The sequence below is a fragment of the Xenopus laevis genome, chromosome 3L, assembly GCF_017654675.1.
Source record: "Xenopus laevis strain J_2021 chromosome 3L, Xenopus_laevis_v10.1, whole genome shotgun sequence".
NCBI lineage: Eukaryota > Metazoa > Chordata > Amphibia > Anura > Pipidae > Xenopus > Xenopus laevis.
In genome coordinates, this window is record NC_054375.1 from 97,883,769 (window position 1) to 97,909,646 (window position 25,878).

General features: G+C 38.2%; 1 protein-coding gene across 10 annotated transcripts in view; it reads left to right on the forward strand.

The window, feature by feature from the left end:
* Positions 1-25,878, forward strand: part of neo1.L (neogenin 1 L homeolog) — a 90,571-nt gene that overhangs the window by 36,411 nt on the left and 28,282 nt on the right. For all 10 annotated transcript variants that reach the window (XM_041586676.1, XM_018252891.2, XM_018252896.2 and 7 more), the window contains exon 2: positions 18,976-19,293. In XM_041586676.1, coding sequence (XP_041442610.1) covers positions 18,976-19,293 — 318 coding nt within the window. The remainder of the gene's footprint in view (positions 1-18,975; positions 19,294-25,878) is intronic.

Below are 25,878 nucleotides of genomic sequence, written 5' to 3' on the forward strand. Positions count from 1 at the left end.
CATTGTGATACAGTATTTAAATGCCAGCTAAACACCAAAGACTAATAAATCATTTTTTAAAAATCAACCAAAAGATCCGTCAGGACCGTGGCAAACAAGGTGATTTTGACACTTTTTTTGGAGGATTTCTTTCCTGCAATTTTCCTCCATTGTTGCCAATTGGAATCGCGTGAAGGCATGATCATAGGAAATCGCCATGCATTTTTTCCCACAGAAACTGTGGCTTTTTACATTTTCTGACAATCGCCCAACAGTCAATAGAGCAAATTTACATGGTGTTCAGAAGACTCTGTTGTACAGAATTGTTTACATCTACTGAGAGGCACTGGCAGATTTAAGCAGCATTGTAGAGGAGTTTATATAAAGCAAATACAGTTGTAGTAGAGTTGCATGTTGCCCCCAATTGGTTGTATGTGCCTAGGCCATTGGTTTGTTTTGCCATGGAATTCCTGTATGAACTTGTCCCATTTTGCTCTCATTTAATGTGCTGTTCTTTTTCTCAGTTTTTTTTTTCTTTACCTGAAACCATGTTTTTTTTTTTTTTTTTGCTTTATCAGTTTCCATGACAACTAGTGACACAGCTTATGTCTGTCAGCTCTTTGTTAATTTAGATATCTGCATAGACTTCTGCTTTGTACCAATGATTCTGCCACATATTTACCACTGCTATGAATTGAAACATTAAACACTGAAAAAAGACACTAGGCTGCTCCCCCTCCATCCAGTTACTAACCATTCAGTGCAGCAATATCTTCTGCCTTTAAAGGCTCTTACACATAGGTGCTTTTTATATGTTTACAAACACAATGGAAAAAAAATGCATATATTGCCTTTATAGGCTTTTTTTTTTAAATGCAAATGTGTTTTTGTGAGTCGCTACCTTTTGTTCCATACCTCCCAACTGTCCCATTTTTGACACACTATTCTCTCTATTGCCAAAGCTGAAGCTTAGCCCTTTTAAGTGAAGAGGATGCACCTGGGACAGTTTGGGGCATTAATCCACTATCTGTCCACTTTGTCCATTTCCAGTAATTTCAGGGTATGCTCTGGCCCACCTGAGACCTCGCCTACTTTTGGCTAAGCTAAATAAATTATACCAGTTGTGAGATATGATGTTTTTGAATATGTAAATCTTGTTTTCACCATAAAGACTTGTAGTGGCATTGCAATTTACAGGGTTTACTCATTTTATTTAATTGTGTCAGTTGAGAGTGACCTGGAGGGATATTTGAATTACTGCAGAAGCGTTTTTAATGTAGAAACTGTTCTACTTACTCCCAGCTATAGTCAGAAATAGGGCTATGCTGTAATAAAGTTAGTAGGTGAAAGAAGCATCTGAGTTGAAATATACACCACTAACGGGGTAATGTCATAAACAGGTTGCTACTTGTCTAGCAACCAATTGGCAAGTAGCATTTACGATTCAGCTGTTTGAAGATGCATCTAGTTGCTATGGGTTACTACATGTGGGCACACCTTAGACTTTTTATTGTATTACCCTATTAGTGATGTTGTTGTACTTGTTGCTAACAATCTTAACATATTGTGGTTCTTTTGCTTTCTATGCCAGCATATTCAAAACTATTGAATGTCTTGGACGTGTTATCAATATACCCATTATCCAGAATGGCCCACTTTCTCTCATTGGCATTCCCCACAGTTGTATGGAATAATGAGTTCTTTATTGTTATCTGACTTTCTGTCCACAGTACCTTGCTGACAGATAATACATTTTATTATTTGTATCAGTCACGATAGATATTAAGCAAAGTACTCAAAAGAAAGCATTATCCAGAAATGTCCTACACATTGCAGAAACCAAGATCCATACCTGTATGTCGTTTTCTGAAAGACATGTTCATCTTAATGTTTTATTATATAGATGGATATTGACTTAAGTGTTTCATGCCAACACAAAGAAAATTCTCATGTAGATGGAAGATACAATATATGGGTGTAATTACTAGACTAGCTTGCTATTAAGTATTCAGTGAAAAGTGTATCGCACCTGACGCATTAAGGAATACTCTTCTTGCTTGTGTCTGCCTGGTTATTATGTGCTTATATGCCTGGAATATTAATTCTGCTAATCAGTTTTGTGCACGCATGCATACCACATATATGTGTCATTTCCATGAATTTGGAGTTATCTTCAGTTGTCTAATGTGTAATTTGCTCACTCACTGATGTGTATAAAATTGTCTTTTTTATGCATATCTGCATAATGGATCTGTCTTGTAACACTGGCTTTTCCCTCCGCCTGTTCACCCCGTGCTTCCATCTTTAACTTCTCAAGAAACCTCCACAGGGACTTAATAAATATCACTTCCACAAGCATGGACACAGACATGGACCAGATTCCCGCTGTGAATTATTCATCAGCTGCTTTAGTTTCATTTCCCCTGCCTTGCTTTCCTTACCTTCTATAGCATTCTGTGCTCTCTCTGCTTGTTTTGTATGCAGCTCTCTCCAATCCCCTGAATCTTCTCCATTTCCAAGAATACGTATTATTAGAGCCAACGGATTAATGTATCAATCAGTCCTCTTTCCTAACATGCTTCCAGAAATCCGCTCTCCTAATTGTCTTTCATATCGGGTGCTGCACAGGGTTGTGTATTCACATCAAAGTATGAGAAATGTGCGCACTCCATCCAAGTTCATTTCGTTATTTCAATCTTAACCATCACATTGACGTTTCGGTTCCAGAACCGAAACTTCAATGTGATTGTTAAGATTGAAATAAAGAATTGAACTTGGATGGAGTGCGCACATTTCTCATACTTTGGTATATATATATATTTTTATTTATTTATACACACACACACACACACACACCATAACTGTCATAAGAAGAGGAAAAAACAAATTCGAAAAAAAAAATGAATTTGGCAAGTCATGTTTACGTTTTTTAAGCCGTATCCAATCAAGCATGTTGGACTGCAGTGACTTGGTCCAAATAGTCAGATCAGACAGCTGGCTGTTACTTACTTTTTCAACATGACTAATGAATGTGGCACACATACATTTTGCCTTTAGATTTATTTAATTAGCCATTGCACAGATAGCTAATCTATTTCTAAAATAATGGACTTCTAACATAACTATCACAAAAAGGGTAAAGGGAAATGTTTGTATACAGGTAATCTATCTACCTTTCAAGGACTAAACTCTACCTTTCAAGGACTAAACACAGAGTAGCTTCAGTATCCCTGTTTGCCCTGTTTAGCTCAAGTATAACCATACTTTTCATGATTAAATCAATAGTCACAAGACCTGTTCATTGCACTAATGTTGACAAGATGGTGTACTACCATTTTAACCAGCCCAGTTACTGAAAATGGTACTTCAAGAATTGCATGTGGGCCACCCTCTGCTAGAGACCTAATTAGGTGGACCCCTACTAAGACCTTCAACTCACATTTTAACCTGATTAACATGTAGTAATTTACTTAATTACAGAAAGCTTCCTGGGACCATAGTGCAATTGATGCTTCGGTTTGCCTGTCCCATTCATTATTAAGTAATCAACCCTTTTTACCTAATTATATTTTTACATTTCACTTTAGCCTTTGTCCAATTATACCACAACAGCTATATGATAGGTATCTTTATTAGGTGCCTACAAATGTATTTTATTTGCTAGCATAATATTTAATAGGAGATTCTCAATAAGGCAAGGAAGGTATTAACCTAAATAGAAGTGTTAGAATAGGAAAGTGCAGACTTTGAATACATAGTTTTGAAATGCTGTCACACTGCATTATTGCTCCCATGTGAGGCTTATGAGTTGGTATAAAGGAAGAACGCTGCTTACTAATTGAGAGGTATAATGCATGACATGTTGTATCGCAGAGGAACCTTTTGAACACTGCAAAGCCTCTAGGACATTAAAGTCTCTCAGGGCTTGTCCTATCTGCTGGCAGCTCTCTTGCATTAAAAGCCTAATTACAGGACAAGCAGCGGGGATCATATCCTCTTATGCAAATAACTTCTCAAGGCTGGCAGTAGTTACAGTGGAGTTTCCTTGTGCAGATTTTATTCTTTGGTCCAATATTTCAAATATACTCTTTTGAGTCTACTTTGTAGCGCAGATCTCATAACTTTAATAAGCAGCAACATGTAATTTTTGTCATACTGCAGGTATGGGATAAGTTATCCTGAAACCTGTTATCCAGAAAGCTCCGAATTATGGAAAGGCTGCCTCCCAAAGACTCCATTTTATCCAAATAATCCAACTTTTAAAAAATTATTTCCTTTTCCTCTGTAATAATAAAACAGTACATTGTACTTGATCCAAGCTAAGATCATATCAATCCTTATTGGAAACAGAATCATCCTTTTTGGTTTATTTATTGTTTACATCAGGGATCCCCAACCTTTTGAACCTATGAGCAACATTCAGAAGAAAAAGGAGTTGGGGAGCAACACAAGCATAATAAATGTTCTTGGGGTCCAAAATAAGTGCTGTGATTGGCCATTTGGTACCCCCTATGTGGATTGTCAACTTACATTGAGACTTTGTTTGGCAGTACACCTGGTTTTTATGCAACCAAAACTTGCCTTCAAGCCTGGAATTCAAAAATTAGCGCCTGCTTTGAGGCCACTGGGAGCAACATCCGAGGGGTTGGAGAGCAACATGTTGCTCAAGAGCTACTGGTTGGGGATCACTGGTTTACATGATATTCTAATAGATGGTATGAAGATCCAAATTATGGAAAGGGATGTTATCCAGAAAACCCCAGGTCCCAAGCATTCTGGCCAACAGGTTCCATACCTGTATTATAAAGGAATGCGGAGTAAACTAAATTATATATTTGATTTGATTGGAAGTACATAATGGATTAGTTACATTTTGGAATGGAACAGGTGCAACTGTAGATGGGAGACCCATTCTCAAATATTTATTCTTTTGACTGTTTGTGTTGATGGTGTTATTTTTCTTTAAAAAGAAAAATAAGCATAAATACAGTTTTAGGAAAATGTACGGGTTAGGGGCCTGTGTGCATCTAAAATATTGAGCTCTGATGTAACTCACACCTGATCAATGACTTAAAAATTATGTCATCAAAGGGGTTAAAAAAATAGTGGAAAAGAAAGCTTTACTATACTTGAACTGACCAGCAGGTAATTTATTCTACCAGCAGGTAGTTCAGTCCGCCAGTACCCAACACAATGCAGGATTGTAGCATATTTTGCTTTCAATCACATGACTGCTACATGGTATAACGCAAAAGATGCTGCTTTGTCTGGCTCAACTAATCTTAATTTTGTTAATACCCAATAGTGTTTAGTACTGACTAGGGATGCACCGAATCCACTATTTTGGATTCGGCAAAAATCTCTCCTTCGTGTAAGATTTGGCCAAATACCGAACCGAATCAGAATCCTAATTTCTATACCTCCCGACATTTTCGAAGTAAAAAGAGGGACAAATATTTTTTTCACACGTAAAACGATTATTTTGACCACGCCCCTTTTCGGTGTCCACACCCCCTAATTACCATGTTCATTTTACAAATTTTGGCGGGTTATGAAAGTTTGAAAATGTTTTTTTTTTTTTTTGGTTTCTCAAAATTGTTACAAAGTATCTTATTTTCACCTGTTAGCTGTTCTGTGTTCTCTGCTGAAAGCCAATTAAGTGAGAAACTTTTCTTTTTCTGGCTGTTCAGTGCAGAGAAAATAGGGACTTTCCAGTACAAATGAGGCACAGCAGGTTGAGCTGTCAAAAGAAGGACTGTCCCTCTGAAAAAGGGACAGTTGGGAGGTATGATTTGCATATGCAAATTAGGGGTGGGAAGGGGAAAACATTTTTACTTCCTTGTTTTGTGACAGTCACACGATTTCCTTCCCCGTCCCTAACTTGCATATGCAAATACGGTTTTGGTTCGGCCGGGCAGAAGGATTCAGCCGATTCCTGCTGAAAAAGGCCGGATCCCGAACCAAATCCTGGATTTGGTGCATCGCTAGTACTGACCTACCTATATCTATATCTTTGGTACACATCATGGACAAATTAACAAGTGAATATTAATTTAGGGCAGAAAATACTCTGTAGGACAATTCTTATCCAGTGCACCAAATATTTTGATAAGCTCTGTACAGAAAAGGAAAATACTAACACATATTCGTGCACTTATGGCTTTAACATATGACCCTCTTCTCAAGATACAGTCAAGAGAGGTGGTAGCTACTCTGTTTAAAATGCAGGCTGGAATGTCATGAATCACATCCAAATAAACAATTTGATAGGGCCATTTTGAATAGCTGGTATCTTAGGAATGAGAGCAATAGGAGGCAGGACAAGGATTCTTTGTATACACATACTATTTCAAGGCATATACAGCAAGGAGTGTGTGTGTGAGTTGGGCTTGTATGATGAAATTCTTTACTGCCGTAGAAGGATCACCAAAAGAGATTTTAATGGGCTCTCTGACAGTGCGATATAATTTTTTTTAGTGCTCATAGCTCTGAAAAGGCCAAGAACAACTTTATATGGTCTATCCTGTGGCTGAAGGAATGTGAAATGGGCTTTAGGGGCTGTCAGTGTTAAAAAAACAGTCGTACTAAAAGGCTAATAGTTCTTAATGTCTTTTTTTTGCCCTGAGATTCCGACTGGAGAAATGTAAATAAAAAGAACAACATATTTCCCCATGCTGTCATGTTGCGATGAGAGCAGCAGTTTGGCTTTCACAATACATTGCTGTGGATTTCCCAAGTCTATTAGTACAGAGCAGTGGTGTAACTTGGTAGCGTTGGAACCCCCCTGCCAAAAAAACGACTGAGGGGGCCGGCATCAACAATGCCCCTGCCCCTTTCATGATCCATTGCGCCTCACCTTCTGGACCGCTACACTATTTTGAAGGTAATATACGGGTTGGGGAGGGGGACTATAATACAGCAGACCCTGCGGTCCAGGACCCTTTCTTGCCCGGGCCCCCCGCAACTGTGCAGTCTGGTGTATAGGTAGTAAACCAGTGGTACAGAGCAGCTCATAGAGCTTTGTTTGTTCTGGTGCAGATAGCAAGTATATGATTCTGTGTTACTCCACTGAGGCAAAATCACACTGTACTTGTTGTTTGAGTGGGAATTATTATTTGATTATTATAATTATTACTCACACACACACACACACACACACACACACACACACACACACACACACACACACACACACACACACACACACACACACACACACACACACACACACACACACACACACACACACACACACACACACACACACACACACACACACACACACACACACACACACACACACACACGGAGAAAACATATTTCACAGTGCTGTACAATAAATGGTGTATACCATTTAATATAAAAAAAAACAATGTCCGATACAAGAGGTAAAGGGAGCCCTACTCAAAATAGCTTACAATCAAAAATATATCTGGGAAATTGTAAGAATGGTATTTGTTGGCAACCATGATTTTATGTATACATTATTTGGGGTATAGTGAAAGCAACAGTTGCTACATGAATTTTCAATTCACAGAAATTTAAACCATGATCTGTACTCTGGTACCCTGCAGCTTCTACTATGACATACTTCTCTGAGGCCCGGCACCTCTTTTTGCTCATCTGTGTACTACGAATATTTGTTGAAATAATGGACTTAATCCTTACAAGAATTATCCCATTTTGTAAGAAAAGTGAATTACATCTGTTTCAGGACTTGTATGTGTAAACTGCAAGCTTGTTTTTGTTCTCTTCTAAAGTTACACAGAGCAAATGGGGGAGGGGAGAGCAAAGGACCCAGTGGGGTGGCCCTGCCTTGGATAGAATTTCTATTTGAGCTGCCTGTTACTTGAACTGTGGGTGTCAGGATAGGTCACTGCTCTGTAATGTATACTGCAGACCACAGCACACTTAACCACTTTCTTGCAGCCTCTGTAGAGTAGATATGTCTCAGATGCTTGCAATGAGTCAAATTCATTTTATCAGTAGCACTTAAAGGCATATTATACCCAGCCTTGTCTTAAGCATTTCATTTTCATTATAATGGAATAACAGGTTTTCAACTATGTTTTGGGAGGGAGCAGTGGGACATTTAAGAGGCTTTGAATGATGAGCGTGTCAGGCAAATGTAACCCTGAGCACCACAAAAAACATGGCTTAGCTCTGGTATTCTTTGATGAGTGACCCTGAGAAGATGGTTTGCATAGGCAACGTTCATACTGTGTTTTGGTAATAGAGCCAATGAAAGGAGCACTCGGTAAAACTGTAATACTGTTAGGGATGCACTGAATCCAGGATTCGGTTCGGGATTCAGCCAGGATTCTGCCTTTTTTAACTGGATTTGGATTCAGCCGAATCCTAATTTGCATATGCAAATTAGGGGTTCGGGGAGGGAAATCACTTGACTTTTTGGCACAAAACATTTTCCCCCCGCTTCCCATCCCTAATTTGCATATGCAAATTCGGATTCGGTTCGGTATTCTGACGAATCTTTCACGGGGGGTTCGGCCGAATCCAAAATAGTGGATTCGGTGCATCCCTAAATACTGTATACAAGTTCACAGTGTGCCAGCTAAGATCTGATGGCACAAACAGCTGGCTGAACAGTGTCCAAAACACCTCCTAGTGCCTTACATTGATTGACTGGGGAACATCTGAAAGCCCATTTAAATCAATGGTAAGTGGTAAGCAAGTGATCTGGGTGCTTTTTAGCCAGATGAAAACCTCCCCATTGTGCAGTGCAGTAAGCCTTAAAGTGCTGCTGACTGCCAAGAATCTAATTGAATAATACACGTGTGTAATAATGTATCTCCTAACAAGTGTGTTTTTGTTGATTTTATTAATTGGGCATGGTCTGTTTGCTGACTTAATGGAGATGAGAATTCAGCTGTGTAATTGCAATCAGAATCGAAACCATTGAATGCATGGTAGTGGAAATTGGGAGGGATATCCTGAATCTTCTTGGGTCTGATCTTTAAGGAGCTGCGCAAAAACGCAGGCGTCAACTCAGATGCAACGGAAATAAGGTAAGAGATGGAAATGGCGGATGAAGTTGCAGCGTTCATCCGACGCGACACCATCTGACGTATGCAGATGCAGCATCTGCATCCGACAGTCGTGTCGCGTCAGACGAACGCTGCAACACCATCCAACGTTCCAGTTGCTTACCTTATTTCCGTCGCATCCGACTTGCCGCCTGCGTTTTTTCGCAGCGTGTCGGATCACGCTGAAATCGCACATGGAGTTCCTCCCTTAGTTAATGCTGTCTTCTCTCGTTCGGTCACCATTGATGACTCCAGATCATTTCAATCTAAAGATGTGTATATATACAAATTAAATCTTATTGTAAGATAACATATTTTCTTTTATAATATAAGGGGGGAAATTACTGAATGCTAATGTGCTTCTCTATTTTTAATGCACTTTATCATGTAGTAAGACTGTGCAAGAAATGCTTTTAAACATGTCAGAAGCAAAGGCATGTGCAAGATAGGATCAAATATACAGTACTTTAACGTATCAAAGACTAAAGATTCAAAATAATAAATAGCATATATTTCCAACTATTTCTTGTGAGGTTCCTTCGATTTTATACCTTCTGTTATAGGACAACATCTGACTTCTGTACTTGTTGCCTCTGCCTATCCAGGCAGTTCTAACATTCAGAAGTAATTGGCATTTAATAACTGTAAAATGACAATGGCTCTTCTCTCATGAAGCAATTACCTAAAGAAATGATTGACCTTTCATTGTCTAAAGAGCAATCCAGCACTTGAGACGATGACAGTTTCATGGTCTAGCACCATCTCACTGGACAATAAAGCAAATCTTTTTTATTTTTGCTTGTTTTACAAAATTCCACTTAAAACTGTTGCTTTTTGGAACAAACAATTGCTCTTGCCACTGTAAGAGCATATATTTTACCAGTATTCAATATAGTTATTATTTTTCAGGTAACTCTGTAGTATTTGGTGTCTTTATTCGTATAGGACCTGTTATCTGGAAGCCCGTTATCCAGAAAGCTCCGTATTACAGAACGGCGTTCTCCCATAGACTCCATTGTATCCAAATAATCCAAATTTTTAAAAATTATTGCCCTTTTCTCTGTAATAATAAAACAGTGCCTTGTACTTGATCCCAACTAAGATATAATTAATCCTTATTGGAAGCAAAACCAGCCCATTGGGTTTATTCAAAGTTTACATGAAATTCTAGTAGACTAAGATAGTGGAGAACCAAATTATGGAAAGATCCATTATCCAGAAACCCCCAGGTCCCGAGCATTCTGAATAACAAGTCTCATACCTGTAGTACATACTGAAGGAACACTTGCCAATATCTGTTACCTTCACTAGAGCGTTATGTATAGTCTGTGTAGAGCCTTCAATTTAACTTTTCTTTGATGGCTTGTCTGCTGAAAACAGTGCAAAATACATTTTGATTTTCTGAACAGCGAGGGTTAATGGCCTTGAATCTCCAGGCTGTAAAAAAAAAAAAGTAGGAATTTGCATATTCAACATCCTCACCATTATTTGCTTCCCTACTTCTTATGCTTCATCAGTTTTCTCCATGATGTGTGGAAGTATTTCATAATTAATTGTGTGAACATGTATGAGCTCTACTATAACACCCTCTTCCTCTTTCCACTATTCTTTCCAGCTTTGCTGTTACACTGTGAAGTGGATGAACTGAAATGATTATAGTATGTTTTATGTTATCGATGCCGGATAGTATTCTCTTTGTTACTGTTCCACTAATGAAATCGGGGGAAAAAACTGTTTGGAATTTTTTTTATTCTAAATCTCATTTGGTAGGACTGTTCTGGTACCTAGTAACATTGTATATAGGCTTGCTAATATCCATCCTTCAGCAAATGTAGATTTTTGGTTTCCCATACAACTAACAGGAGGCACAAGAATGTCCCAGGGAGATAGTGATTAGTGAAGAGAAGACAGACGCCGCCCCCCTGCAGAGGAACTTCAAGATGTATTCTTTACATAAAGGTCAGAGTGCGTCTCTGGTTTGTTATTCAACCCCCTACATAAGCAGTGTATTAAATGTTTACTGCCGAGTATCACATAGCAACATATGCCACAAGTGCTGTAAAAACAAGCTGCTACTTATTGTTACTGTCAATAAACGTTGTCTTCCCGGTAAGCAAGGGCATATTTAACAAATTCAGGTTCCTTTCAAAAGGGTAAATGAATAACCGTTAAGTACTAAAGCAGCTCAATAACCCTTTATCCCTGTATATTGGCTACTTTTGTGGAAAATATGGCACCACCGCAAATGAGCTGCGGATATAGAATGTCAGATGTTGGCATGCTTTCGATCTGAATATTGACATAAGGCAGGAACTAATGTAGACAGCAGCAAGTGCTCGGTTGGGCACGGTGTGACATGCACAGCGGAATTTGTGTGTGCTGATCACATTGGACTAGGGTGCAGTAAATTGCTTTGAAAGAATCGCCTTCACTTACACAATACTGTTCCCTATCCGTAAACTAGAATCCTGCCCAGATCCAGGTTTTTAAACCTGCAACCCGAAGGCACAATTTGACCTGCATGTTCCTGCTACCGGAACCGCAATAGGCCAACTAACCATCCGACCCGGGGATATACAAAACCGGAAGTGACGGCTCTCGTGCCGAATCTTCGCAAAATATGTAAAAACTGGAAGAACCACAAGGGCGGGTTTGGAGGGATCAAGCTTGCACCTTTGTTGGGTACCCAGCTGGGTTACCTGCAGACTGCCCACATGGGCAAGGAATCAGGGACTTTTTGCCCGAAACCCAACCACTTTGCAGGTATTCCACGGGTACCCAATCTGATGCAGGACTCTACCGTAAACATGTATGTATGGATGCTGTTCAGTTATTACAGTCCACACTGTTTCAAAAACACACAGTGTATCCCTGGGCGCAGCCATTGTTTTCTGCGCTATTTTACCACCTCTGCAGAATTTTATCAGTGTAAATTGAGCACATTTTTGTTCACTATGTATGGTGCCTTGGTGTGTGAGGCTAAACAATTTCCAGTACATTAAACGAGTACCCTGTGCATTCTTCATGTGTGAAATATATACTGATACTGGTCTGTATTAAAACAAGATGTGGTGTTTGTAGCTTGTTTCTAGACTATTGTTCTTGACTTGTTTCTCGCTGCTCCATATAGTTATCAGTCCTAACACCTCTCATGGACAGTTAACCAGTTATTGTCCCTCTCCTCTCCTCAAACACACATACTCATACTCTGCCTGCAGCTCCTTAGAAATGCAACTTGCTGAGCCCTTGGTATCCATGGAAACGTGTGGCATGGGACTCCAAGCTGCCTTCCCCCTTCTATTATGTATGGCTGAGGAGGGGTCATGTGATTTGTGGTGTGTAGCTGGTAGCAGGGGGGCTTTTATTGTGCTTGGGGATGGGTATGCAGTAGCTCTCTGATGAATGGGGGGTGGAGGATTGCTGACACATTATACAAGGGAAAGAAACATCATTTATCACTGGGAATAAACCAGTCCTGCTGAGTCCTTCCATTATATTTATTTACTTGCCCCATTTTTGTATTGCTATTTTGCATGAATCTAAGGCTAGAAAAAAAAAACACCACCATTTAATATTTTAGCAGTTTTATTTCAAGTTGAAATGACTGGAAATCTGCCAAGCTGACAGAGAAAGTTTACATTGTACTCATTAGAATACGTGGCTTGCTGAGCAAGCATGTACGTGAGAGGTAATGGCTGGGATAGCACACGGTTAACTGAGGTCAGATGACAGAAGCCTGCAGTAGGGGTTCTGGGAATTTTCTTTTCATAGCCTACTTGTGGGCCATTCATATATATTTGGGGGGGGGAGTTATTTGGATGCAATTACACAGTGCTGAATAGAGGAAAAAAGCCATTGATTTCAGTTACACACTAGTAGACAGTTCAAAATGTTATGCACACAGTGCAATTTTTTTGTGTGGTGGGTACATCTTTGAAATCCCTCAGCATCAAGGTAACACTTGTTTTAATGAACATGCTACCCAAGGAACCCTTTTGGCCTTCCCTGGAAATATTTCTGAAAAATACTTATGGTGTGATTGTAGTAGGAGTAATGTTATTATCCTGCAGTCCTATATTTAAGGCAATAGAAACACACACACACAGCAGTATTATATGTTTTATTGAACTCCCATTTCTTGGCAAGAGCTCGGTTAGATGGGATAACAATGAGCAGTTATTAGAAACATCAGATCATCTCGTCACTACTTTGTTAAAGTATAACAATTACTCTTTTGAATGAATAGTTAGATGCATTTTGATGCAAATTAATTTAATTCAGATTTGCCTTTTGTTCTGCATAATATCAATAGTGAGCAAAATAATGGTTACATTACTTCTGCAGGAAGCCATCTGGATAATTACACCGAACTACAGTTGAAAGTAGGAGAGGTAATGACAAGAAAGGCAATTCAGCAAAATAAATCACAGACTCTCTTATACGCTAGTGAGAAATGGACAGCTATTGTTGCCCTAATGCAACACTGTTCCCATCTGGCTCTCGGTATTTACTTTGTGATTGGCCAAGGCAAAGTATATTGCATGCTTCAGCCATTCTTCTGATTAAGCCATATAAGTCTAATATTACCATTGGTGGTTTGTTTGCAGTGACATAAGTAACAGTTGCTGGAAATAGACACACTAATATGTATTTATGAAGACACTCTTCAAGCTCTTTAGAAATTCCACATGTGGATTGACATTTACAAACTATATGTATGTATGTATATATATATATATATATATATATATATATAGATATATAGATATATAGATATATAGATATATAGATATATAGATATATAGATAGATAGATATAGAATTTCCCCTGACGAAGGTCCGAAACAGAGGATCACTTGGTTTTGTTGCCAAGACCTGTGAGTGCGGCATTCTTTGTTAAATTTTATATATATATATATATATATACATACATACATACATATATGTGTGTAAAGGCTTGAGCACACACTCCAAAAAAAACTTTCACCTGGGTGCAAGACAGAACGGCTTGTATAGTGATAGAATGCTGATGCACACCAGGATTTTTCTTTTAAAATTTACTTTCTTTATTTAATCGACGTTTCGGTCCACGTCTGGGACCTTTATTGATAAAGGTCCCAGAGCGATTTTTAACATTGTGTCTGAGTATATAGGTGAGAAGGGGAGCTTAGCAGTGGACCCTTACTTGCGAAATTTGACTCCCTTTCCTAGCTTATTTCCTCCTTTCCTCCTTTAGGCTGCTTTGTAATGATCATATGTCATAATGATCCTATGTCATACGCCTGCAATTGTGGGAGAAGTCCTATTTTTATCCGTTAGATACAGAAAAGGCAAAGAACCATTGCATAACACAAATGGGTTACCACTTTGTACAACCAAACTGGCATGCCATCTGTTCCGTTGCAGCATTTATTTATACAGTGTGAAAGAACTTGCAGCGTGAAAAATGGGATACAACTAATGCAAGAGTATTTTTAATGACTGCAGGCCTGATTTAATGCATATCACATAAGTTAGCCCTCATTTCAATTCTTAGTGGTACCCTGAAAGAGTAGGGAGTTTTCCTGTGCGCGGAATTGTACTACCTTTGTAGTAAGTAAGTTGCTTTTCTTACTATCCAAGGTCATTGCTTAGACAGCAAGGACTTGAAATTTGAGTGTATCTAGGACAGTGCGGCCGTGCTTCATTATAATATTGTATGACACACAGACTGTAGTAGTTGCATTTTTTATATTGAACAAGGTTTATATTTGAATCCATCCCTGTTTATTTATGCACTATATATATATATATATAGATATAGATATATATATATATGTATGTATATAACCAAAAACGGGCCCTTCGCACACCAAAAATCGTAATGCACCAGGTGCTGCAGCAATATCGAATATCTAACAGTCCACGGGTAGTTAGCAGCGCACACTGGAATTTTAATTTTTTTAATTTATTTATTAAATTTTAAAAGAGCATTGTACACGCATCAACGTTTCGGTCCGGGCCTTGGACCGTTATCAAGATACAGCATGTGATTAAAACAAAAACTTTATACTCTTCTATGAGCCTAAACAGGAAATGAAGTCACTGAAAAATCACTAACAAGTACAACCAGAAGATTGTCACAGTATCAATAATCATTTAAATATAACTCCTAAACATGTTTGTTAAATCTGATACATTATTGCAGTTTGTAATAAACAGCATAAACTTAAACATTATATAACAACCTCGTTTCTTAGAGATACACTGAAACAAACATGACACATTTAATCAAATCCTTATCTCTGTTTCAAAAAGCACGACAGGGACAACTGTTCATTGAGGCCATGAGGTGCCAGTGTATTAAGTTTCTTAATCCAAAAGCATTCTCTCTTGAGAAGCATTTTGGACCTATCACCCCCTCTCCTAAGGGGAAGTATATGGTCTATACCAGTGTATTTAAATGTTGGTAGATGGTGACCCATCTCTAAGAAATGTTTGGCAACAAGCTTCGTGGTATAATTGTCCCTGAATGCTGTACTTATAGCCGAACGGTGGGCATCCATCCTAAGGCGCAATGTAAGATCGGTTTTGCCAACATAAGAAAGACCACATGGGCAAGTTATTAAAGGAAAACTATACCCCCCAAACAATGTAGGTCTCTATTAAAAGATACTGAGTAAAACAGCTTGCGTGTAAAACCCTGCTTCGTGTAAATGAACCATTATCATAATAATATACTTTTTTAGTAGTATGTCCCATTGGGTAATCATAAATAGAAAATTGCCATTTTAAAAAATAAGGGCCGCCCCCTGAGATCGTAAGATTCACTGTGCACATATACAAACCACATGTAAGGTCACATGAGCCAATTAACAGACAGAGTTCTGCCTTTTGCTTCCTCACTTCTTCCTGTTACAGTTAGAGTTGTAGTATTTCTGGTCAGGTGATCTCTGAGGCAGCACAGATAGAGTCACGAAATGGTGGTTCAAGGCAAGAGATGTAAAAGGGCAATATTTATGTAAATATATATTCCAGTTTGGTAAGATTCTTTAATATGTCATTCAATTTGATATAAACTATCTGTTGCTTAAGTATTCATTTTGGGGGTATAGTTTTCCTTTAAATAAATAACATGTGTAGTGGTACATGTAATATGTGATCGAATAGCAAATCTTTTGCCCGTGTGCGGGTGAGTAAAACTCTGACTAGGGCTCATATATCTATATGAAGTGCAAGAGGGACATCTGAAGCACCCCGTTTTTCGATTGGTAAGCCAACCAGTCTGGGATTTTTGATAACACTCTATCGGATCCGTCTTCCCCAGAAGATTCTATAGTAGGGGGACTAGACAATACTGTTTTCAGACTACTGTCTGCCTGTAAAAATTTTCCAATTCCTTGTTTTGTGACAAAAAGTCACGTGATTGCCCTCCCCGCCCCTAATTTGCATATGTAAATTTGGATTTGGTTCGGCCGGGCAGAAGGATTCACCCGAATCCTGGTGAAAAAGGCCGAATCGAATCCTGATTCGGTGCATCCCTATATTTAACAGATTTTATACAGAAATGTGGCTGCATAAATAAGAAAACATGTTTTCTTTACACAGACATTTTGGAGTTATTTATTAAAGGTCAAGTTGTATTTCACTAAAAAACTCTAATTGTATGGGGGGGAAAATTAAAATTTTACGAGATTTATTATGAATCCAAAAATACTCCAGCTAAAATCTGTCAAATTAATGTAAAAGTCAGAGGTCCCTTTACCCGTTTGAAGATGTTTTTTTGCCTCCATGATTTTCTGGTGTTTTACACTGGTCTGTACTTTAAAACTTGATAATTTGAGGTACTCTAGGTTGTTTAGCCTATAACTTTAAATTTAAGGTATTTCCAATTCTGATTTTTTCATAAATAAGCAAACATTCGAGTTTGTTTAAATTGTGAGTTTATTTGAGGTAGAAAAAAACCTCACAAACTTGACCTTTAATAAATAACCCCTTAAAGTCACTTGAGGGCTCTGATGGTTATGACATTATACAGCCTGCTCATAAGTGCAACACCACTACGGGAAGCAGGGATACAGCCTGAATGGACCACTCTCTTGCTGATGGGCTCTTTTTGTGTGACAAATTAGAAATCCCCGGGTGCACGGCATTAGCTTTATGGAAATGCTTCCAATATTTGATTATGCAAGAGCCAGGAGATGTGCATTCTCGAAAAGCCAACAAAATGTTGTAATATCCTCCTAATGAGATGATCTGTGTATCAAAGTTTTTATACTTATGTTCCTTCAGCAGGAGGGCTGTGTTTCACAGTTACTGTCGTGCCACAAGTTTTAGATCTTTTTAGTTAACTCCATTTTGTCTTTATTTCTACTGCTTATTCATGTATCCGTAATGTTTGACATATAAGACAGGACTTTTGACAGACAGGTGTTCTGTGATCCAGCTGTTTTGTGGTGCTCATTTATTAGTAAGTTTGAATTTTTCTAGTATTTTGTCTGTTGATGTTTGCACCACTTTATTATAATATTTACATATGTATTGATAAAATGACATTGTTGACAAATAGATAATCAATGAAGACATTCTGCAGCATAGCTATACTTTGCATCTGTATTGATTGTTTGCATATGGTAAACAGCAAGCGGTGACAAGGTATTTAGGTATACTTGGCATGAGCACAGAGCACTTATTTTTACATTGAACTGTTCCTTTAATGAAAGTTCCACTAGAGCAGGAACAGATGTGAATGATATATAAGCTCCGAAAAGCACTGTGGAATAAATCAGCCCTATACAAATAAAGTATACTAAATCATTAAAATAACATACTATGCATTTGTATGTGTAAATATGCTCTGTGTGTGGTACCTAAGGGATTGACCCAGCCTTTGTTCCAAGGCTAAATTCCCACTCCTATACAGATGCATGCCATAGAATGTTATATATTCATATTCTTCTAGTGCAGGTGGAGTTGGTGGATTGTAGTCTGCTTCTATTCCTGAGAAACTGCCCTAAAATATTCCTTATATGCTATTGAAGACATCAGTTCTTCATTTTAACTGTAAACCTCTCTCAATGGAAAGCTGGTTTCCTATACTTTATTTCAACATTACCAGAATGTCTGCGGAGGTGAATGTGAAAGATTCATATTTATAATAGGTAGTGTAGTCGTAAATAGAGTGTTTGCCAGGTGCAATAGTATAGTACGACGGACAAATCAATTGGCTACATTTCCTACCAGATGGTTGCTTCCTTTAATGCTACTTTAAAATCTTGCGACTTTGATGCTGCTTGTCCTATTTAAGGAGAATTGATTATGTGACATGTAGCAGTGTGACGGCTCTTCTCCAGGATTCATCAAACTGCTGTCAAGCTGTTTAAAGAAAGTGTTGAGGAAGAGGAGGGGCAGAATAGGACACGCTCTGTCTGCCCTTATGGAGACATGTTACGGAAGAACCGCTGAGTGAGCTGTGTTTCACCACGGGAAGAGGTAAGCTGGCACAGTGCTTTCTTGCCAGCCTCCCTCGACTTCTTTTGCATCTCTTGCAAAGTGCTATCTAGATCCTTTTTTCCTGCTGCCTAGCAGATGTTAAAAATGCCAGCAGTGGTTTTAACCAACCCATTGTGCATATTGTCTAGGAAAAAGGTTGTGTATGGTACTGGAATTGCCAAAGTGGAGACTGTAGTTCAAGGCTTTCTACGTTGCAATAGTTGTCTTGAGCCCATTTTTATCCCTATTGTTTATTTATTGCAAAAGTTTCTATTCTTTAGTGAGTGCACTGTATAGTACAAGGAATTCTATATATCCTTTTTGTTCTCTAAAAAGTCACCGAATCTTAGTAGGTACTCCACATGCGTCATACTAGAACCAATACTGTGCAAGTTATTGTAATATATTCACAAAGGCAAAATTCTGCAGTTGAGTTATAAAAAATACTAAAATCGTTGTTTTTGTTTTTTTGTTTTTAATAGGCTCCGGATTCAGGACCTTTACACCCTTTTATTTCCTGACTGAGCCAGTGGACACAGTGACTCTGCGTGGTTTTGCTGCAGTACTAAACTGCTCTGCTTATGCAGATCCAACGCCGAAGATTGAATGGAAAAAGGATGGGACGTTTTTGAATCTTGTGTCCGATGATCGTCGCAAACTCTTACCAGATGGGTCATTGCTTATAACAAACGTCGTGCACTCAAAGCACAACAAGCCAGATGAAGGCGTCTACCAGTGTGTGGCCACTGTAGAAAGCCTGGGAAGCATAGTCACCCGCACTGCCCGACTCTCTGTTGCAGGTGAGAATTATGTTTGTGGCCATGGGAGAAAGGGCAAAAGCGCTCTGTGTATGTTGATCTGTTTTGTTTGTTTGGTTTCTTTTTCAGTTACCTCATAAACAACCAGCATATTCAATGGCCGACCATGAATAATGATTTTCATTTGACAAAAAGTATAAAGTTGAGTCTTGTTTGCCATTATGGCAGAGTTAAGCCTTTCCATCCTGATGAAATACTAGGACTGAATTATGAACCAAGATGCTAAACTGTACAAGTGTAGTTGCTAGCAGAAACCAGTCTGGTCTGCTTTAATTTTACACTTGTAACCGACTTCAAAAAGATCTGGTGGTCGGTTACTATTGGTAGCTGCCCTTATACAAGTTAGTGCCTATGGTCATAAAATCTGCACCATGTGTAGTTCCATCATGGTGTATAAGCTAATTAAATCTGCCCACTGGACAGGGCTAGATGCACCTCCTGATGTTGCACTCTGCTTCTCGGACCAGAGGAGCAAACACAGATTACCCCAGGATGTAAGTGCTTCTTAAATGAGTACTAAGGGACATGCCTTTGTGCTGATTATGTCATATCACTCTTGGGTTATAGTAAATTATATAATTGTATAAAAAGTCTTTTTTATACATTTGTTTTAAAAACATTGCCCAAAAATATTTCCCCATTTTAGTTTTCATGTTATAAAGACATTTCTATGGTGAACTTATGGATCAGATTCACTAGCTTCTATGTGTCGAAAAAGGATCAAAAAAGGTCCAGATGTTTCAGGTTTTTATTAGACCAATTTGAATGACATCTCTCACAATTAACATATTCTCCACTCTGGGTTTTTTTTTTTTTTTTTGCAGGAATGAACATAAATAGCAGGAATATTTAATGGATATAAATTTTAGCTCCTTCACTTACAGGAGCAATATTGGTAGGGATATTAAAATAAGACTGTAATATAAGGCATCATTATATTTTTTGGGCGCTGGAGGAGGTCTGAGGTTCTATGATTATCTATGACCTTCTTAATCCATATAGCTATTGGATCTACCAGTAATTGATTTCATTTTTATTAATTTATGTTCATGTTGATATGAATTTAAATGTTGCATTCAGAAAATAGCACTCAGCTTCACTTATAGGAAGCAGGTTCTACATTTGCAGCTTAGCACCAGACATGTAACAAACTGCAACGGGACATCAAGCATTACAGGTAAAACTCCATAGAAGGTTTTACTAAAAAAATTACTTCTAGAATTTGCAAAGTAAATGTGTAGACAAGGAATGCAAACAACACCTTTTTAATGGCAGCAAATATGGTTTCCGTCACAAGCTTTTCATCCTTAGGGTACAGTTTGTTTGTACGAAGAGCACTCTGTAAGGCTTGAAAGTCTGTAATTACAACTACATTTTGGTCCAATAAAAAGCATCATTCATCTTCCTACGTTCTGATACTGTACATGACCTTTGCTTTCAAGAAAAGCCCTACAGAGCTTCACACAATTTTACATCTATGTGGATATTCTTCTTAGAGTATGCAGGAAAAGTGACTAATAAATAGTAAAGTGAAAGCACTTTTTCTAATGTATGATGACAGGCAATACTGCCTTAGATCTGCAGCCACAAATAATAAACAGTGTTTGTGCAAAACAGAGGCATCCCTTGTCATATTGTATGTTTTCCATTAATCACTAACTAAAGAGTCATTGTTTTGATTTCTGTGTGTATGAACAACATTTTCATACACAATTAATATTTTCTGACTTTTAATGGATTTGACAGATCATAAAAAACTCAGAGACTGACTTGCAGACAGCACTTTTAAGCACCATTTTTCAGCAATAACATTTTTCAAATACTTTTCATACTCTGTGAAAGCTGGGGCTGCACATGGTCCAGTTCTTGTGATATGAAACGGATTGGCCTATGGTTAATTTGGCATCCAACTGGTGCTTAGCATATTTCCATCTAGGTGTCATATGCCTTGGGTCAGTCACCAATGTTGTTTTTATTCATTCAAATTTGAAGGAGTCTGAACCACCAAATACACTTGTTTGACAGCCCCTCAAATTAAAAAATTAACAAATGGCAAGCATTAGACAGCTTTTTGTTTTTCTTTTAGGTTCTCCCCCCCCCCTTCTTTACAGAAATATTCTTACACCACGATTCATGCATCAGATTTATAGTTTAAATTTATTACAGAAAAAAACTCAGCAAGTAAAAGCTTTTGAGTTTCTATAGAGTCAGAAACTGTTTACTAAAACGGTCATCGAAAATGGATGTAACATGTGATTTTCACTGGTGTGCGACTTTTCTCTCATGGCAAAACAAGAACACGACTATAGAATTTGAGTTTTTTACTAAACAAGTTGGCGACGAAGGGGGAAAATACACGACCATGAAAGTAAATCAGCTTCCATGAGTTCTATATAATCGATGTTTTAAGTTGTGTTTTCTTATATATTGGAAAACATACCAATAGGGGACAAATTAAACAGTAATTCGCAGGACTGGCATCTGGGTAAAACTACTATTTCATTGGATAAAGTGACCAAACAGGAACATAGACTCTTCAGCAAATGTGACTTCTGCAAACATTTGTTTAGTTACTAACTAAGTTGGTGCAAAGTCCTGAAAGACTGATTAACATTTTAAGCTTTATATGCATACTTGGAGCCCTCCTCGTGTCTTAGTTTAATGTTTTTAGCAACTGTGGTCTTTTTTACGCAACTGCTATGGGTCAGTAAAATGAAGACGGTTCTCTTAGCTGGCAATAATAGCTGCTAAAAACACAGTAGAAGTGTTTCTACTATTAGAACTATTTCAAGCCAAGTCAAGATTATCAAGATGAAAAAAAGTTGCTGAACTTCCTTCACAAATTGTCCATGGAACCAAATCAACACGTTAAGGTTTTGCTTTGTATCCATAAAGCACACTGTCCTAAACTACAAGGGATTCACCGTTTCCAGGATTTTTGCAGGATTTGTGTTCGGTTTAGAGGAACAATAATTAGAGTAACTTTAAAGCTGAACACAGCAAATATTTCTTTTAGATTTAAATATGCATATTCGGGTTTAGTTTTGGTTTAGCTTTCAGCCAAATGTTTTGTGCAGGATTTGGTATTCAGTGGAAGACAAAAATTATTGACTTTTTATTTTTGCATTCTTTTAAACTACACAACAGAAAAGGTCAAATGTATCTCTAAAAATAGCATCTTGCCAACCATGACATCAGTGGCCTTCATTTATAATGCTTTTGGATACTTGTGGCCAGGAAATTCAGTAAGGCTAAAAGGAATTCCCTAATTTGTATACAAATGTTTGTATATACGGAAGCCGATATCCACCCCTTGTGGCATTAGCCTTAATATTTGCAGGCAACTGTGTCTACTGTTTTTACCTTTAGCCTCTATTTCTACTTTGTATAAGAATTTGCTGGGTAACAATGTATTCTGCAGTTTTCAGTAAAGCTATTTAGCTAGTTTAGTTAATTTTTTTTGTTTCGATTTACTATAAATGCATCGGCCAGGTCCGGCTTATGGACTTCTGAATCATGAATACATTAGCCTGCAGCAAACATTTAATTTTTTGCATTTTAAAGGAACAGTTCAGTGTGAAAATAAAAACTGTGTAAATAGATAGGCTGTGCAAAATAAAAAATGTTTCTAATAAAGTTAGTTAGCCAAAAATGTAATGAATAAAGGCTGGAGTGAACAGATGTCTAATAAAACAACCAGAATCCAACTTCCTGCTTTTCAGCTCTATAACTCTGAGCTAGTCAGCGACTTGAAGGGGGGGCCACATGGTAGATCTCTGTTCAGTGAGTTTGTAATTGATCCTCAGCATTCAGTTCAGATTCAAAAGCAACAGATATGACCCATGTGGCCCCCCTTCAAGTCTCTGATTGGTTACTGCCTGGTAGCCAGGGTAACCAGTCAGTGTAAACCAAGAGAGCTGAAAAGCAGGAAGTAGTGTCCTGACTGACTTGTTATACATCAAATCACTCCAGCGTTTATAAATTACATTTTTGGCTTACTAACTATATTAGAAACATTTTTTATTTTGCACAGCCTATCTATTTACCCAGTTTTTATTTTTTACACTGAACAATTCCTTTAAACCCTCACACAAAAGTACACAATGATGCTTTTTGAGTAACCGTGCTAGCTTGCTTAAGGTTCAATGGCGGACATTCTGCACTGGGTCCTGAGTGCCATATTGTCTGGCACAACTAACTGCCTAAAGCAGTTTTCTATAGGACACAGATATGTGAGGCTGGATTAGTGCTGCAGGCCTGCAGCTGACCTAATAGAAGGCAGCAGGTTAATTTTAGCTGGAGACATAAAACAATGTATCAGAACCCCTGTTCTGGTTTGGTCAGTTTATGAGAAATTCTTTAGGAAAGCCGCACACATTCATAGTAGAGAAACTGGATGTCCGTTTGCTCTGTCTGGCTAAACAGTATTATCATTCAGCAGATCAATCACATATTGATTAGTTGTTCCCAGAGATCTGTCTGGCCAAGGACTCCCACTGGCCTATGCCTTTGCATGATCTGGATGTTTTCCCCAGGGCTGATGTTTGGATCAGCTAGATCTCACTCTTGGTGAGGTTGGCTGCAGTGGGCATAGATCTACATGTGTAATTACACGGACAAACAATATGAACCACTGCATGTATGGCAAGCTATTAGGAATTATCGGTGCTCATAAAAGTTTAACCGAGTACACTAGACCAATGCAGCAACACGCATGAACTCTTCCTTCCACAGGAGGAGACGGTGGATTGAAATCCCCTGCACTTAAATATTTTGCTTCTTACTCTTCTTCTTTTCTCCTCTTCTTGTCCTGTTCAGTTCCTTCCGCAGAGTGGTGGATCGATGCAAGAATGTGGCATAGCTGCTGAGTAATTCATTGCAAAGGAAAGGGGTGGAGGGAGAGGGGGACATTGCCTACAGGGCTTTTAATGAACACACCATCGATCTCCCACAGAATGTGTTAGTGTCAATGATTTTATTGTAGGACCTATTTGGTGCCAAGGGTTACAACAAAAGTGATACATTCACACTTTAGAAGGGTTCTCCGAATTAACTATCGTTTTTTTTTTTCTTCTTTTAAATCTCCATCTGACTGTACTACATCTGCAAAGGGTTACAACATAAGTGACACATTCCCACTTTAGAAGGGTTCTCTGAAATAACTGTTTTTTAAAAAAAAAAAAAATCTTAATGTACTACATCTATATTTTTCTTCTCCCTTTATGTTATTACACTCCCCCAGCATTTTTTAAGATGCTATGTTTAATTTTTCACTGTAATATACCTGCAACTTGTGCACTGTAGATTTTGGTTCCAAGGACTTACTTAATATAAGTTTGCTTTTCAGTTATGTTCTGTACCTTATTTCTCCTGCATAGTAGTCAAGGTACTTTTCATATGCATGCCTGTTTATTTTTATTTTGTTCACATGCACCTTGTCATGGCTATTTGTCTTTGTATACTGCACTCCTGTTTGTTCAAAGTCAAATGCTTGTAATGGTCAGGGCACACAGGCAGATTCAGGGAGATTAGTCGCCCAGCGACAAATCTAATCTTCTTCGGGGCGGCTAATCTCCCCGAACTGCCTCCCCTGCCTTTTCGCTGGCTAAAATGTAAATCGCTGGCGGGATGGCACTCTGCACGATTCGTTTTCCAAAGTTGTCCGAAGCTGCCTCATCTTGTAACTTCAGGCAACTTCGGAAAACGAATCACGCCGAGTGCCATCCCGCCGACTATTTACATTTGAAATGACTAATCTCCCCGAATCTGCCTGTGTGCCCTGACCCTAAAACAGATGTGAATTTATTAATATTTAAATGAAACAACACTACAGTTGACCTACTATTTCACTGTAAACCTTCAAGAAATATTGAAAAGAGATGGAATTATAATTTTTTTCCAAATTGTTTTACCCCATTGTTGAGTCGGTGGTCGATGATAGGTTTCCCCAATAATTGCAGCCACACCTTTGTCAAAGATTTACTTTCAGAGAAGGAAGTTTTATTAATCCAGCACAGAATACAGAATCATTCTGTAGCTAGGAGAGATCTCTGGCTGTTACAATCGCATTTATCACATAGCATGTCATATCAAAAGTATTGTCTTTAGTTTAGTGAGTTAAGGGTTAACTTCATCATAATGCTAAAGAAAAGTTTGTCTGTGGGCAGAATTAGCTTTAAGCAACTTTTTTTATTAGCTTCTGTAAATTTAGCTGTTACTTGGTTGTTAAATTCAAGCATTACATATAAAGCTGTACACCATAATCATGCATTTTGTGGAATTTAGTAGAACATTGAAATGCATTAACTATGATAGAGAAGGTAAGGGCAAAACAAGTAACAATACTAGGCCTCAACATCATCTTTTATTTAAGTATGGCCTTTATTATTTATCCGTAATTTCTTAAATATGCTTTCATTTACAGCACTTGATGTAGCCAGTGCTGTATTGTAAATTTGCTGGTGCTTTCTTTGTATTCTCCAGCCATACATGTCCAGATTTGGTATTAATGACTGATCAGCCTTTTGGGATATTGTACAATAGGGCTATCAACATGGATTTCAAAGG